General features: G+C 40.8%; 2 protein-coding genes across 3 annotated transcripts; one reads left to right on the forward strand and one right to left on the reverse strand.

The window, feature by feature from the left end:
• Positions 1 to 822: 822 nt before the first annotated feature.
• On the forward strand, positions 823 to 4,383 carry LOC102076334 (coxsackievirus and adenovirus receptor). Of its 2 annotated transcripts, XM_019357107.2 has the most exons (4): positions 823 to 1,221; positions 1,918 to 1,986; positions 3,506 to 3,841; positions 4,079 to 4,383. In XM_019357107.2, exons 2-4 carry the CDS (start codon positions 1,965 to 1,967, stop codon positions 4,243 to 4,245), a joined length of 525 nt encoding a protein of 174 aa, XP_019212652.1. In that variant the 5' UTR covers positions 823 to 1,221; positions 1,918 to 1,964; the 3' UTR covers positions 4,246 to 4,383. The 2 variants fall into 2 exon arrangements, with proteins under 2 accessions (XP_019212652.1, XP_019212651.1); XM_019357106.2 differs by lacking the exon at positions 823 to 1,221 and having other exon boundaries at positions 1,340 to 1,986.
• A 6,092-nt stretch (positions 4,384 to 10,475) lies between these two features.
• LOC112845988 (selection and upkeep of intraepithelial T-cells protein 7-like) lies at positions 10,476 to 13,046 on the reverse strand. The gene is made up of 2 exons (XM_025905168.1): positions 12,960 to 13,046; positions 10,476 to 10,825 (listed from the first exon to the last, which is right to left on the reverse strand). Exons 1-2 carry the CDS (start codon positions 13,033 to 13,035, stop codon positions 10,476 to 10,478), a joined length of 426 nt encoding a protein of 141 aa, XP_025760953.1. The 5' UTR covers positions 13,036 to 13,046.
• Between the last annotated feature and the right edge of the window lie 552 nt (positions 13,047 to 13,598).

A 13,598-nucleotide genomic window follows, 5' to 3' on the forward strand; every position in this document is an offset into this window, starting at 1 on the left:
TCACAATGGAACTTACATGTAAAATGGATGAGATAACTCATCCTGCAAAATACCATTTTCAAACGGTTTTGAGGAAACATCTAACAGATCATAATTTTTTTCATTGTAACCCTCACAGCTCGTCTGACTGTGAGTCCCAGCAGCTCTCAGTTCTTTGAATATGATTTTGTGTCTCTGAGCTGTGAGGAGGACGACAGCTCTGCTGGATGGACTCTGAGGAGAAACACAAGCAAACAACAGAGGACTCAGTGTGGAGATGGGTGGGGAAAACCAGCTGGTTCTTTTTGTAACATCAGCTATGCTTACCCATATGACAGTGGAGTTTACTGGTGTGAGTCCAGAGAGGGTCCCATCAGTAACATGGTTAACCTGACAGTCACTGGTAAGCTGAGTGTGTGGAGTTAGTGTTGATGAAGCTGTGTGTAAATGGATGAAATGCTGTAGTTTGTCTCTGTGTTGAGGTGGATCAGTGATCCTGCAGAGTCCTGTCCTCCCTGTGATGGAGGGAGATGACGTCACTCTGCTCTGTAAAACAAAGACCACTCCCTCCAACCTCCCAGCTGCTTTCTATAAAGATGGCTCCCTCATCAGGAAGCAGCCTACAGGTCACATGACCATCCAGCATGTTTCCAGGTCTGATGAAGGCCTCTACAAGTGTGACATCAGCGGTCATGGAGAGTCTCCATCCAGCTGGATCACTGTCACAGGTGACACACTCACCTGTCTGTGTTTCTGCAGCTTTCAACATTCACAATGTGACGACAACTTAATGACTGTGTTTGCTTTATTTTAGACAAACACACCACCACACCACCACCTACATCCACACCTCCTCCTGGTTCCACCTCCATCATTGTTCCTCCATCACTCTCTCCTGCTGTTCTCTCTGTGTTGTCATGTGTTGGATCAGTCTGTGTTGTGGTTCTACTGGTGTTACTGGTTCTGCTGGTGAGACGATGTGTTCACAGGAAACCTGAATGTGAGACTCAGACTTCCTGATCTTTCATGTCTGAGTTTGTTTAGTAGAATAAAGTTCACATTCACTATGATCACAGTAACAACTTTCTTAAATCTAATCTCTATTTTGATGTTTAATTTATATTATTGTTCATTTTTTAGTAGATCAGAAAGAAGCTGAAGAAGATGACATTATCTCTCAAGTCATGTACATCACCATCAAGATATGAAATAATCAGAAACAGCCAATCCAATGAAGTTGAGGTAGTACTTTGGTTTCCATGTTTTCTTTCTGAGAGGTTCAGTGTTGAGGTGCATACCATTTTCAGCTCCTTGTTTTCATAGTAAACATGTTTGACAGGGCCCTTGTTTGTTGGATTAAAGCAAACTAAACTTGGGAGTTTTTGTGGAATCGTTTGCATTTGGAATTTCAAGTGGACATTAGAGGAACGGCAGCTTCTGGCACTTAATGTGTCTGGTTGGTTTGATCTTCATCTTACAGTGTGCAGCTCCCTGGGGCTACTGTTGAATTGTCACAAAATAAATAAACTGAACCAGAACTTCACTCACGCATATGTTTGGCATGTGCTATGAAGATGGATGCTGAGTGGTGAGAGTTGCTTCTAGAGTGACTTTGGTGTCATGGTCTTGGTGAGTACGGGGTTTGTCAGTCAGCCTTCACACCTGACGGCAATCAAGTCACCAGCATTTAAGACCAGCACTCACAACAGACCTCTGCCAGACCTACTGGTAACTCACATTAGTTCTAGGCCGCCAAGCTCTTGTGAGATCCCTTAACAACTGCATGTCTACTCACCGTGTTTTATCTTTGTCATAGTACCCACATGGCCATCCAAGTTCACAAGCTGAACTACACACATCTCTGTCTGGACGCTGATTCTCTGTTATCATGTTGCTCCTCCTTCATTGTGACACTTCACCTTCCTGCCTCCCTGCCAGGTCCGTTGCTCCAAGTACATTCTGGACCCTCTCTGGACCCTCCTCGCATGACGCTTTCACCTGTAATGCGTAAGCCATAACCATCACAGTTTAACCCTTTAAGTGGGCACGCTCCGTTTTGCCTAACTATTTTTTAAATCCCTGTAGAACCAGAACTATGTAAACTAGTGCAAAATTTGTTTTTGCATATGAAACAGGAGGAGTTGTACTTACATGTTCTGCATTCAGCTTGCCCGAGGTCACAGTTTCCTTCCACATATGGCTTTGCAAAATTTGCATAAAAAGCGCTTGCAGCAACAAAAACACAATATTCCAGAAACACGCTTTGCCGATCCGATCAGCTGTTCGTAACACTTCCTACGTCGAAATAGATGTCAGCGCAAACTATCCCATGTCCGCCATTACCTGCCGGAAACCGGAAGTGACGCCATTTCGCAGAAAATGTAGGGTTTTCTTTTGTTTTTTACCTTCAGGGCCTGTAAGCATACACTGGTGTTTTTAAAAGTCATGTTTGACTTTATCAGGGCACTAGACTAACTTTTTGCCATGGGCGCACCGGTGCACCTAACTTTAAAAAGTTAGGCGCACCAGCGCACTTGGGCAGTGCATTTATTGCAGCATATAATGTGTTTTCTGGAAACACTGCTGCTTTTTCAGCATTCAAAGATTGATGGCACAAAATTTGATATTTCTTCCCAAATAATAATAATTAAAAAAAACAATGTAATCTCCTGTCTGTCACTCTGTACTTACTGAGTGCTGTTCACTGTGTGTTTGTGGTGTGTGGTTAACTGAAGCTAACATCTCTGCAGTCATCCAGCATCCTGTTTCTTTTTTTTTTTTCTTTTCTTTTTTAAGCCTAACCCTAACTTTTGCACCACGGACCGGTTTATGCCCGACAATATTTTCACGGACCGGCCTTTAAGGTGTCGCGGATAAATACAACAATATAAAACTAGTACCGGTACCGAAAAAAAAAAGATTTACTCATAACACACGTGAAAAGACCCAGGAAAACCGAGTTAACGATAAAAACGATAACAAAATAATGCTAAAAACTGATAAAAACCCTGAAAACCATACATTTCACACCTGAGCCTCAACTCTCGCGGCCCGGTACCAAACAACTCACGGACCGGCACCGGTCCGAGGCCCGAGGATTGGGGACCGCTGGTTTAAAGTGTTATTACTGAAGTCAGAAATCACACACAAAAAAATCCCCTTTTCTCAGCTCAGAAATGTTTAGTGTTTTATTTTAAGCTCCCAGTGAGCTTTCGCTCCATTTTCCATCTATTAATTATTTGCTCATTAAGTAAACTGGATCCTTCTCATAAATCTTTTTTACATTTTATATAAATGAAATTGCTAGAGGAAGGATTTGGATGCAATTTGAAAATATAAAACTTTTATTAAAATATTTAGGAAATTTGGAGCAGGAAGTAAAAGGAAGTAAAATGGAGGTAAATGCAAAATCAATTAAAAAGCATGCATTTCAGTGGCATCTCTCTAAACCTCACATTGATTGGCTGTTGTACAATAAGCAGAGACTGACTTCATCCTCTCTGCTCTGTGTTGTTTCCTCTTTCAGACCAGAAAATCATCACAGCTGAGTCTGGACAGGCTGTCACTCTACCATGTCGAGCTCCAAACAACAACATCTTAGTTGTAGAGTGGAGCAGAACTGACCTGAAGTCAGATTATGTCTTTTTGTACCGCGATGAGCAGTCTGATCCAGAAGACCAGCATCCATCTTTTAAGAACCGGGTGGATCTGCAGGACAGACAGATGAAGGATGGAGACGTGTCTCTGATTCTGAACAATGTGACGATTAATGATGTTGGAACATACAAGTGTCGTATCATCATGAGAGAAACACACTCATGGAAATCCATCAGCATCATCTACCTGAGAGTTGATCCTCCAGGTGAGTGAGTAGAGTTGAGTGTGTGTGTGATCAGAGGTGAAGCTGCTTCCTGGTTGTTGATGTTTGTTTCTAAAGATGTTGTTGATGAGACTTTGTAGAAAGCAGCTGGTCTGAGTGATGTGATCAGAGTGCAGTAGATAATGTCTGACAGCAGTTTGAAGAGGAAATGGATTCTGTTCTGTTCTTCATCATCACCTACCTGACAGCTGACACCTCACACCTGTTTCTCACCTGCAGGTCAGACTGGAGGACACACAGAGGATGGAGGGAAGGAGGCAGGAGGGAAGGAGGATGACTTTAGCCAATTTATATTTTGCTTGATAGTTTTGCTTGTATATGTTGGGATTGTTGTTTATGTGATCTCCATGATACATAAACAAAAACAGAAACAGGATCCCTGTTAATCTTATGCTGAACAGCATCATGCAGAAAAGCCAGGATGTGTTTTTCAAGCAGTACTCTCCTGCAGCTTGTCCTCACTCTCAGTGTTCAAGCTGAGCCTTCAGGGAAAGACAGATGACAGAAATGGACAGGCTCGGGAACTGTATCCTGGGTAGTCGCCGTCATGATGTTGTTCATGTAAAACCGACAACATGACCAAAAGGCGGACACCAACAGGTAAAAAGGAGGAAAATGCACAAAATAAATCAGCCATGAGAAGGCCAGTAACAAGGTATGATACAGAGAGAAGCTAAACAAAGGTGTGTTATTAGGAGGGGTTGAGCCATTAAAATCAGAAAGAATTATTGCTTTCATTTTTCATTTGTAGTTTTAGGAGCTCCCGATGCTCAAAATTTACAACATTTTCACAGAAACTGTAATAATATACTTACGTTCTACCCTGTAGTTGTACTAAACTGTGGATGTTAAAAATAAAAAATCATTCCGATTTGATATAGTTTTTATATCTTTTTTATGGCACAGTGTTTCATTATCATACTTCATGTTCTAGTGCATGTGCATGTGGGGTTCTAGTAACTTTGTTCTCTACTGATACAGGTCAGAGGGAGCTGATTTGACTTCCTTGTGTCCAAGATCTAACAGTGGTATCCACTTAGGATCACACTGTTATATTTCAGAAATATTAAAATGAAAAAAAAAAATATATTATACTGTCATGTATTTACAGCCAAGAAAACTAGCACATCTAAGAAATGCAACAACCTCAACTCCTTGTTGCTGCTTCCAATCTGCTTTTGGAAGCAGCTTCTGTGAAAGACTTCCACATTACTGTGAATGTCCATAAACAGGGTGCACCTTTAAGACCAATTGTCTGCATGATCAACTCTGTCACCTATAACATCTCCAAGTTTCTGGCTTCGATCCTCAACCTGCTGGTGGGCAGCTCTGAACACCACACACAGAACACGTTGGATTTTGTTGAGAAGGTGAGAGATGTCATTATGGAGGCAGATGAAACCATGGTCTCATACGACGTTACATCTCTCTTCACTTGCATCCCAGTCACGGAAGCGTTGGAGGTAGTCTGTAAGAGATTACAGGACGACACCAACCTCAGCAACAGGACCACTCTCAGCATCGACCAAGTGTGTTTGCTTTTGAAACTGTGTCTTCATTCCACCTACTTCACATACAAGGGTCAGTTCTACAGGCAGAAACATGGGTGTGTCACAGTCTGGCGGGGGGCAGACTGTATGAATTGCAAAAAAGGACCCAAAATGCAGACTCCAAGGAACAGGGAGCAAAACGTGAATGTTAACAAAAAGCGAGCCGTTTAATGAGGCTGGTAAAAGGTACAAACAAAAGGCAAGGCAAACTGAAGCAAAAGTTAACACAAACCTAAACTGGGAAATCTAAACAAACAACGAAAAACCTAGACAAGAAACTTGGAGGCGAGGCATGGCATGGCAAACATGGCGTGGACAACAGACGACCTGACAATGACACACTGAAAACAGAGGACTTAAATACACAGGAGGTGATTAGGGGAAGTGGAAACACATGTAGGAACAGCTGACTGACATGAGGCTAATGACACGACAAGGGAAGTGAAACTAAATACAATGAACAAAGAACACACGACTCCTTCAAAATAAAACAGGAAACATGAAGCAGACATGACAATACAAACTTGATAACAAAAGACACGTAGCATGAAACACAAAGGTCGAGGGAAACTTAAATACAGGGGAAGAAAACACAAGGGGATCTAAATAAACAAATGAGCTTAGATAACCTAATGAAGTAGAAATAAACCATAAACATCAAAATAAACTAAAACTCAAAACGCTGGGTCAACAGACCCAGGAACGTGACAGGGTGTGCCATGGGCTCCCCAGTTTCACCCATCGCAGCCAATTTGTACATGGAAGAAGTGGAAAAGAGGGCGTTGCTATCCTACCCTGGAACACCACCAAGCCATTGGTTCAGATATGTGGATGACACCTGGGTGAAAATCAAATCTCAGGACGTACCACAATTCACGGATCACATTAACTCGGTGGACCGGCACATCAAATTCACCAGGGAGGATATGAAAAGTGGCAGGTTAGCCTTCTTAGACTGTGAGATTTCCATCAGTAATGGGGGACATCTAAAAGCTGATGTGTACCGTAAACCTACACATAGGGATCAGTATCTAAGGTTTGACTCTCATCATCCACTGGAGCACAAACTGGGTGTCATCAGGACGCTACAACACAGAGCGAACACCATCCCCACTGACACAGCGGCCAGGGAGGCAGAAGAACAGCACATCAAGAAGGCCCTGAGTAAATGTGGTTATCCCAGCTGGACTTTTGTCAAAGCTGGGAAGGCACCTAAAGAAAGCTCCAGCCGATCCAGGAGAGAAGGACAACCGCTGCCCACGCGAAAACCTGTAGTGATCCCATATGTGTCAGGAGTATTGGAACAGTTGAGACGCATTTTTTCTAAACACCGGGTCTCTGTGGCTTTTAAACCCCAAAACACGCTGCGCCAAAAACTGGTCCACCCCAAAGATCGGGTCCCCCGACACAAACAGAGTAACATAGTGTACGCTGTTAAGTGCCAGGAGGATTGCCAGGATTTATACATCGGGGAAACCAAACAACCTCTAGCGAAGCGGATGGCACAACACAGAAGAGCAACCTCATCAGGCCAGGACTCTGCAGTTTATTTACACCTACAGGCCAGTGGACACTCTTTCAACGATGAGGATGTACACATCCTGGACAGGGAGGAACGCTGGTTTGAGCGCGGAGTCCATTGTTACATTCAGTGGGCTGGTTTCAGTCATTATGCAAATGTACTGTTTATAAGATTGGGGAAACCTGCAGTCAGCTGAGACTGAAGAAGTCACTGGATGAGTGACGAAACGTTTCTCCCACAAAACGCTACGTCTAGATGAAGAGAATCAACTTTTGGAGGTTCACAAGTCGTACATAAAGTCCAACATCTCCCTCTAGTGGCCATATATAAACCATGTGTGAGGATGGTGTTAATGTAAAATGTGAATCATAGTGTTCCACAATGCAGGAACTCCAGCAACACTTCCTGACCCTGATTAAGGTGAAAGCAGAAATGAGTTTTAATATTGTAATGTAATTTATATCATTGTTCATTTTTTTTTAGCAGATCAGAAAGAAGCTGGAGCAGATGACATCATTACTCATGTCATGTACATCACCATCAAGATATCAAATAATCAGAAACAGCCAATCAGATGAAGTTGAGGTAGTATTTTGGTTTCCATGTTTTCTTTCTGAAGGGTTCAGTGTCGAGGTTCATGCCATTTTCAGCTCCTTGTTTTCGTAGTAAACATGTTTGACAGTGTCCTTGTTTGTTGGATTAAAGTGAACAAAACTTGGGAGTCTTTGTAGAATAATTTGCTTTTGGAATTTTAAGTTTACATTGGGAGAACTGCAGCTTCTGGCACTTAATGTGTCTGGTTGCTTTGATCTTCAGCTTACAGTGTGCAGCTCCTTGAGGCAACTGTTGAATTGTCATGAAATAAATAAACTGTAGTGGAACCTCACTCGTGTCTATGACATGTACTATGAAGATGGATGCTGTGGTGACAGTTGCTTCTAGAATGACTTCGGTGCAGTTTTACCCAGAATAGAACCTAGAATGAACCCAGGTGAAAGAAGAGTGAATCTGACTACCACAACAATGTGGTGGTCAATGAATGTTTGTTCCAGGCTTAATTATCAGTTTATCACAGATGAGCTGGATGAGCCACTACTGAGGGAAGGGAAGGACACACGCCACACACCGACAGAGAGAGAGAGAGGGGGAGAAATAACAGAGTTAAAAAAAGAAGGAAAGGGCGGGACATGACTAGAGATGTAGACACCATGACATATTTTCCTAATTTGATGCTATCAAAACCTGAGATCACAATATTTAAGTTTATGCTTTTGTTTTCTTTGTCTAAAATTTGATATTTCTTCCAAAAATAATAATAAAAAAAACACAATGTAATCGCTTGTCTGTCACAGTGTGTTTGCTGATTGTTGTTCACTGTGAGCTGGACTGTGTGTTTGTGGTCTGTGGTTAACTGAAGCTAACAGCTCTGCAGTCGTCCAGCATCCTGTTTCTGATAGAAAGAAAACACTTCAGCTGTCTGAAACTCAGTCTGAGAGATTTGAGAAGATGAAGGTCAGATAAAAATGTTTTCATAATTCAGTTTATGCTTTTAATGCCGGTGGTCACACTGGTTTCTTAAATACCCTCTTGTCTAATTCCCATAAATACTACTATGTTGTTAAAAAAAGTTTTTGTTTTTTTTGTAAACAGTCTCAGATGTTGTCACTACCAGGAGTGAAAATGGCACCAGCAAAAGAGTAAAACAAAAGAAAGATCAGTCAGTAGAGATCAGGAGAAAGCAATGATCTGTGGCCACTGCCTGCTAAATCATTACTTTTTTAACTCTTCTGCTTATATTGAAGCAGTATAATAGTGGATTTTATAAGTAAAAGCATTAGTTAACAGGCACAATCCCACCTCACAGCATATATATTTAATTTCTGTTTAATGTCTTGGTTTGTTTTTTTAAATTAAGAGTCATGAATATCGATTTCTTTTTTTACTCCAGCTGGCAATATATTAATGCAATAACTACTTTGTTTATCTAATATTAGATATTTTTAATTTTGTACAGCAGTAGAAAAAGTAAATGGACTGATTCTTGTATAGTGCTTTTCTACTCTGAGCACTCATCTTTACACAACTCCCCTCCTTCACCCATTCACATTTTCTATGCTCTAAGTGCTTTCTAATGTAACCTTCACATCCATTCATACTCTGATGGATGCGTCAGAGAGCAACTTGGGTTAGTATCTTGCTCAGTGATATTTTGCATACGAACCTTCCGATTAGCAAGGGAACTGCTCTACCACCTGAGCTACAGCCACCAAATGATAATAAAATAATTAATTTTGAAAACTGTAATCTTGTAGTGAAATCTTGAATCTTTTTCATAGAAATTAAGAAATTCAGAAAACGCTAAACATTGCTTCGCTTTATATCTGAAAAAGAGAAATATTCTGCATTTTATAGATAAAGATTGAATTATTTTGGACGTGGATTCAGTCTTTTATGTTTTCATTTTCTTTCCTCTTTGGATACAACCTGTTTGCTGAGTGCAACTTCAGAAGTCTGTACTATGAAGTGAAATAAACATATCCAGATTATATTTTCATTATTTGGATTTGCTTACACTAACATTGGCAGTGGGGTTAGGTTGGTCACCTGAAGTTGGTTACTGACTTGCTAAATGAACCCTGGGTGTCTGCAAAAAGGATGGTGTTTGCAGCATTTGACCAATCACAATTATTGGAAAGAGTAGTGGCAGCAGAGTGGCTGAATTTACAAAGACAGATGTTACTATACTGTATGAGAAAAATATGTAGTGGTTAAACACAGAGTGAAATATACACAACATTATGTGTGGGAGGAAAATTGTATAGTGCTATATTATTAAAAGTGTGCACTTTAAGCTCTTTAGTCAGTCAAAATGTAAAAGGGCTATTATATTAATGAAGTTACCATTGCAGTATACCCTAGTAAGTAAGTGAAATACTTTTGTTGCACTCAAAATCTAGAACTAACCCGGACGTTATCTGTATAAAACCAAATCCTGCTTCACAGAACAGTTCCTTGGTGTTACAATTGTCTTGTCAATCACCAATGTTGAAATTCTTTCACAAAGATGCCGAACACCAAATTGGCAGTAGAGTATCAGTGTATACTCATCAGTCTTGGAACAGCTGCAGGAGACTCATAGTTCAACTGTTCAAACAACAGCACGAGCTTGATGTGAATTCTGCTTCTGTTTATGTTTTCTGTAGATCAGAAAACCAACAACAGCAGCAACAAGAAGCACAGCAGAAACAGGCAGACCAACTATCAGTCCAACAGATCCATCCTCCTTCCCTCCATCCTCTGTGTGTCCTCCTGTCTCACCTGTGAGAAACAGGTGTGAGGTGTCAGCTGTCAGGTAGGTGATGAGTGAAGAACAGAACAGAATCCATTTCCTCTTCAAACTGCTGTCAGACATTATCTACTGCACTCTGATCACATCACTCAGACCAGCTGCTTTCTACAAAGTCTCATCAACAACATCTTTAGAAACAAACATCAACAACCAGGAAGCAGCTTCACCTCTGATCACACACACACTTAACTCTACTCACTCACCTGGAGGATCAACACTCAGGTAGATGTTGTTGATGGATTCCCACGATCGTGTTTGACTCAAAAATGCACGACACTTGTACATCCCACTGTCAGCAGTCGTCACATTCTTCAGAATCAAAGACACGTCTCCATCCTTCATCTGTCTGTCCTGCAGATCCACCCGGTTCTTAAAAGATGGATGCTGGTTGTCTGGAACAAATTGCTCACCCCGATACAAAAGGACATACTCTGTGTCCAAGTCAGCTCTGCTCCACTCTGCAATTATGATAGGTTTGTTGTTGTTTGGAGCTCGACATGTCAGAGTGACGTCCTGTCCAGACTTAGCTGGTATGTTTTTCTGGTCTGAAAGAGGAAACAACAAAGAGCAGAGAAGTTAAAGGTCGAAGTACAGTTGTTTAATAATAATAATACTAATGTATACTTTATTAAACCCCATGGGGAAATTACTTGTTTTTCTCTGCATTTGACCCATTCACTCAGTGAAGCAGTGGGCAGCCACTAAGCAGGCGCCCAGGAAGCAGTGAGTAGGGACGATACCTTGCTCAGGGATACCTCAGGGTAGCCGTTCAGTGGATTAGAACCCCCAACCTTCTGATCATGGGGCGACCACTCTACCTACTGAGCTATCCCTGCCCCAAACCTCTGGTTTATGCTGGGTGAATCACACCAATCTGACTTGTTACTGACTATTAGCTGAACTTTTTTATTCCTACTGAAACTTCTAACTTATATCTGAAATTGCAAGCAAAACAATCACAGGTTAAGTTTAATTCAGGTTCAGTGATTTACACTGAGTAAAACATCTTGATGCATTCTCAATCATCCAGGAAAGTAAATCTCCAAAAGTTGAATCTGTTCATCTGGACGTAGCGTTTTGTGGGAGAAACGTTTCGTCACTCATCCAAGTGACTTCTTCAGTCTCAGCTGACTGCAGGTTTCCCCAAAACCTTATAAACAGTACATTTGCATAATGACTGAAACCAGCCCACTGAAGGAACAATGGACTGTGAGGTCAGTTCCTTAATCATAATTATGCAAATTCCCATGACCATTGATCAACAATCACTGACCAAAACCCACTGATCAAAGAACACTGATCAATGGCCATGAGTACCATTCACAGAGAGTTGGGGAATGGCTGCAATCACAGCATTGTAAGATCTTACAATGTACTGTTTATAAGGTTTGGGGAAACCTGCAGTCAGCTGAGACTGAAGAAGTCACTTGGATGAGTGACGAAACGTTTCCCCCACAAAACGCTACGTCCAGATGAACAGATTCAACTTTTGGAGATGAGTAAGACATCATGCCCATGTCACAAGATATGACATCCACAGGAGCATGAACTGTGATGTGTTTGCTTTGATTAAAGAAAAAAAGATATTGGTCATTTTAAAATGGACTGTTGTGAATGGTAATAATTAGCATATAGTACCTTAATGTTGTCATTTAGTTTTTTGAAGGAAAATGCATCTCAGCCTAATCAACACAAATGTTTCTGGCTTTGATAGTGTGTAACAAACATGATGCTAACTCCCAGAAAGACTGAACGTCAACTAAATGCATCCAAACTTTGAGATTTATTGTGTGATTATGAAAAAATTGAATATAGCAGCTTTTTCTTTGTATATTTTATAATAACGTAATATATGTTGCTAAAGTCTGACAAAGACTGGTTGACATTAACATCAGTTTCACCTACAAAGGTTCTCCATCCAACTGTTATTCAATATTCAAATGTTTGATGGGAATTATTCATTGACTTTGATGTAAAACTTCATGAAGTCAAGGAAAGATGTGGAGAATTCATTAGAAGATTGGCTGGAAAATGCATATCTGACTTCAGCCCAGTGTGTACTCGCTGTGTTGTTTTGTGTAGGTCAGAACAGACAACATTCAATAAAATTCCTAAAGGCTGGAAACATAAGAATGAACATTATTAATGCAAACAAAACTACAGTAAATCTAAACTACATCATCTGCCTGTTATCTTGATCAGTTGGTCTGATGGCCACGTTTACTATGAACTGTGAGGACAATATTAACTCATCTCCTTTCACAAACAGTGTTTAAGAGTTTTAACTGTTAAAGAAAATAATAAATAAAGTACTGGAGCCTTTGTTTTCAGTACTTAGAGAATGCAGCCAGCTCGACTCTGATCATGGCTGCAGATAGTTCACATTCTGTTCTATCATCACAACGGTGTAGAAGAGACAAAGACGAGCTCATTAACATAGAAAAATACTTATTATATTTTCACTTTTTAAGAGAAAGTCTGACTTTGTTATGCACAGTAACGGCGTCAGCATTAGTCCGTCTGCAGTTCCGTGTTTCCACCGAGAATAGTTTCGATCACAGAGATTAGCGTCAGTGTTCCAAACATGATCGGTACGGATAGTATTTAAATAACGTATTGTTAAATAACTCGGGCTCATACCTCCCTATGTTAAAGAGGAATGTTGTTTTTGTTTCTCACCTGCAGACACAAACAGGACGACACACAAGTAGCCAAACCAGAAGAAGGGCGTAGATGTTCGAGCAGCCATTTCCATATATCTGTGTATTCCATGCCCGGAAAACCCGAGTTGTCTTGCGGACGCGCATGTGTGTGTAACCGAGAACTGAGACAACTCCCCCTATAGGGCAAGGACACCCTTTACTAAAACTTTGATGTTTTAAGATGTTTTTTATTGTAACATGCTGATGTCAGCCTCTCATGGCCTGTTAATACTACATGACCATTGGTATTTAAAAATAAGTGTGTCTTCATGTTCTTTCATATGATATATAGCTCAGTATGTTTCTGCTTGCTTTTCAAGGTCAACTTTGACCTGGGTCACAAACAACGAAGGGCAAGGTTGGCACCTAGCTTTGCTAAGCACCTAGCTTAGCAAAGCTAGGTGCTCGTGTCCACCATGTCCTAGTATACTGTTGTGAGGTTTAAAGATGATCCATAAAAAAATGTGGTAATATCAAACATTTACCAATTTTCATATTTGGTGCAGCCTTGGTACACTTTCAGTCAAATGAAATTAGCTAGAGCTGTTATTGGTATCCACGATCATCAGAATTGATGCTAGATTCCTAACAAATAAACAAACAAATGAAAATGATT

Source organism: Oreochromis niloticus, linkage group LG3 (genome assembly GCF_001858045.2).
Source record: "Oreochromis niloticus isolate F11D_XX linkage group LG3, O_niloticus_UMD_NMBU, whole genome shotgun sequence".
Classification (NCBI taxonomy): domain Eukaryota; kingdom Metazoa; phylum Chordata; class Actinopteri; order Cichliformes; family Cichlidae; genus Oreochromis; species Oreochromis niloticus.

Excerpts from the sequence above, each read along its gene's own strand:
- LOC102076334 (XM_019357106.2), top strand. The coding sequence starts at position 1,803 with ATGGCCATCCAAGTTCACAAGCTGAACTACACACATCTCTGTCTGGAC. Across the intron at positions 1,987-3,505 it reads GACGCTTTCACCTGTAATGC|ACCAGAAAATCATCACAGCT; the intron begins GTAAGCCATAAC and ends TTCCTCTTTCAG. Across the intron at positions 3,842-4,078 it reads CCTGAGAGTTGATCCTCCAG|GTCAGACTGGAGGACACACA; the intron begins GTGAGTGAGTAG and ends TCTCACCTGCAG.
- LOC112845988 (XM_025905168.1), bottom strand. The coding sequence starts at position 13,035 with ATGGAAATGGCTGCTCGAACATCTACGCCCTTCTTCTGGTTTGGCTAC. Across the intron at positions 10,826-12,959 it reads CGTCCTGTTTGTGTCTGCAG|ACCAGAAAAACATACCAGCT; the intron begins GTGAGAAACAAA and ends TTCCTCTTTCAG.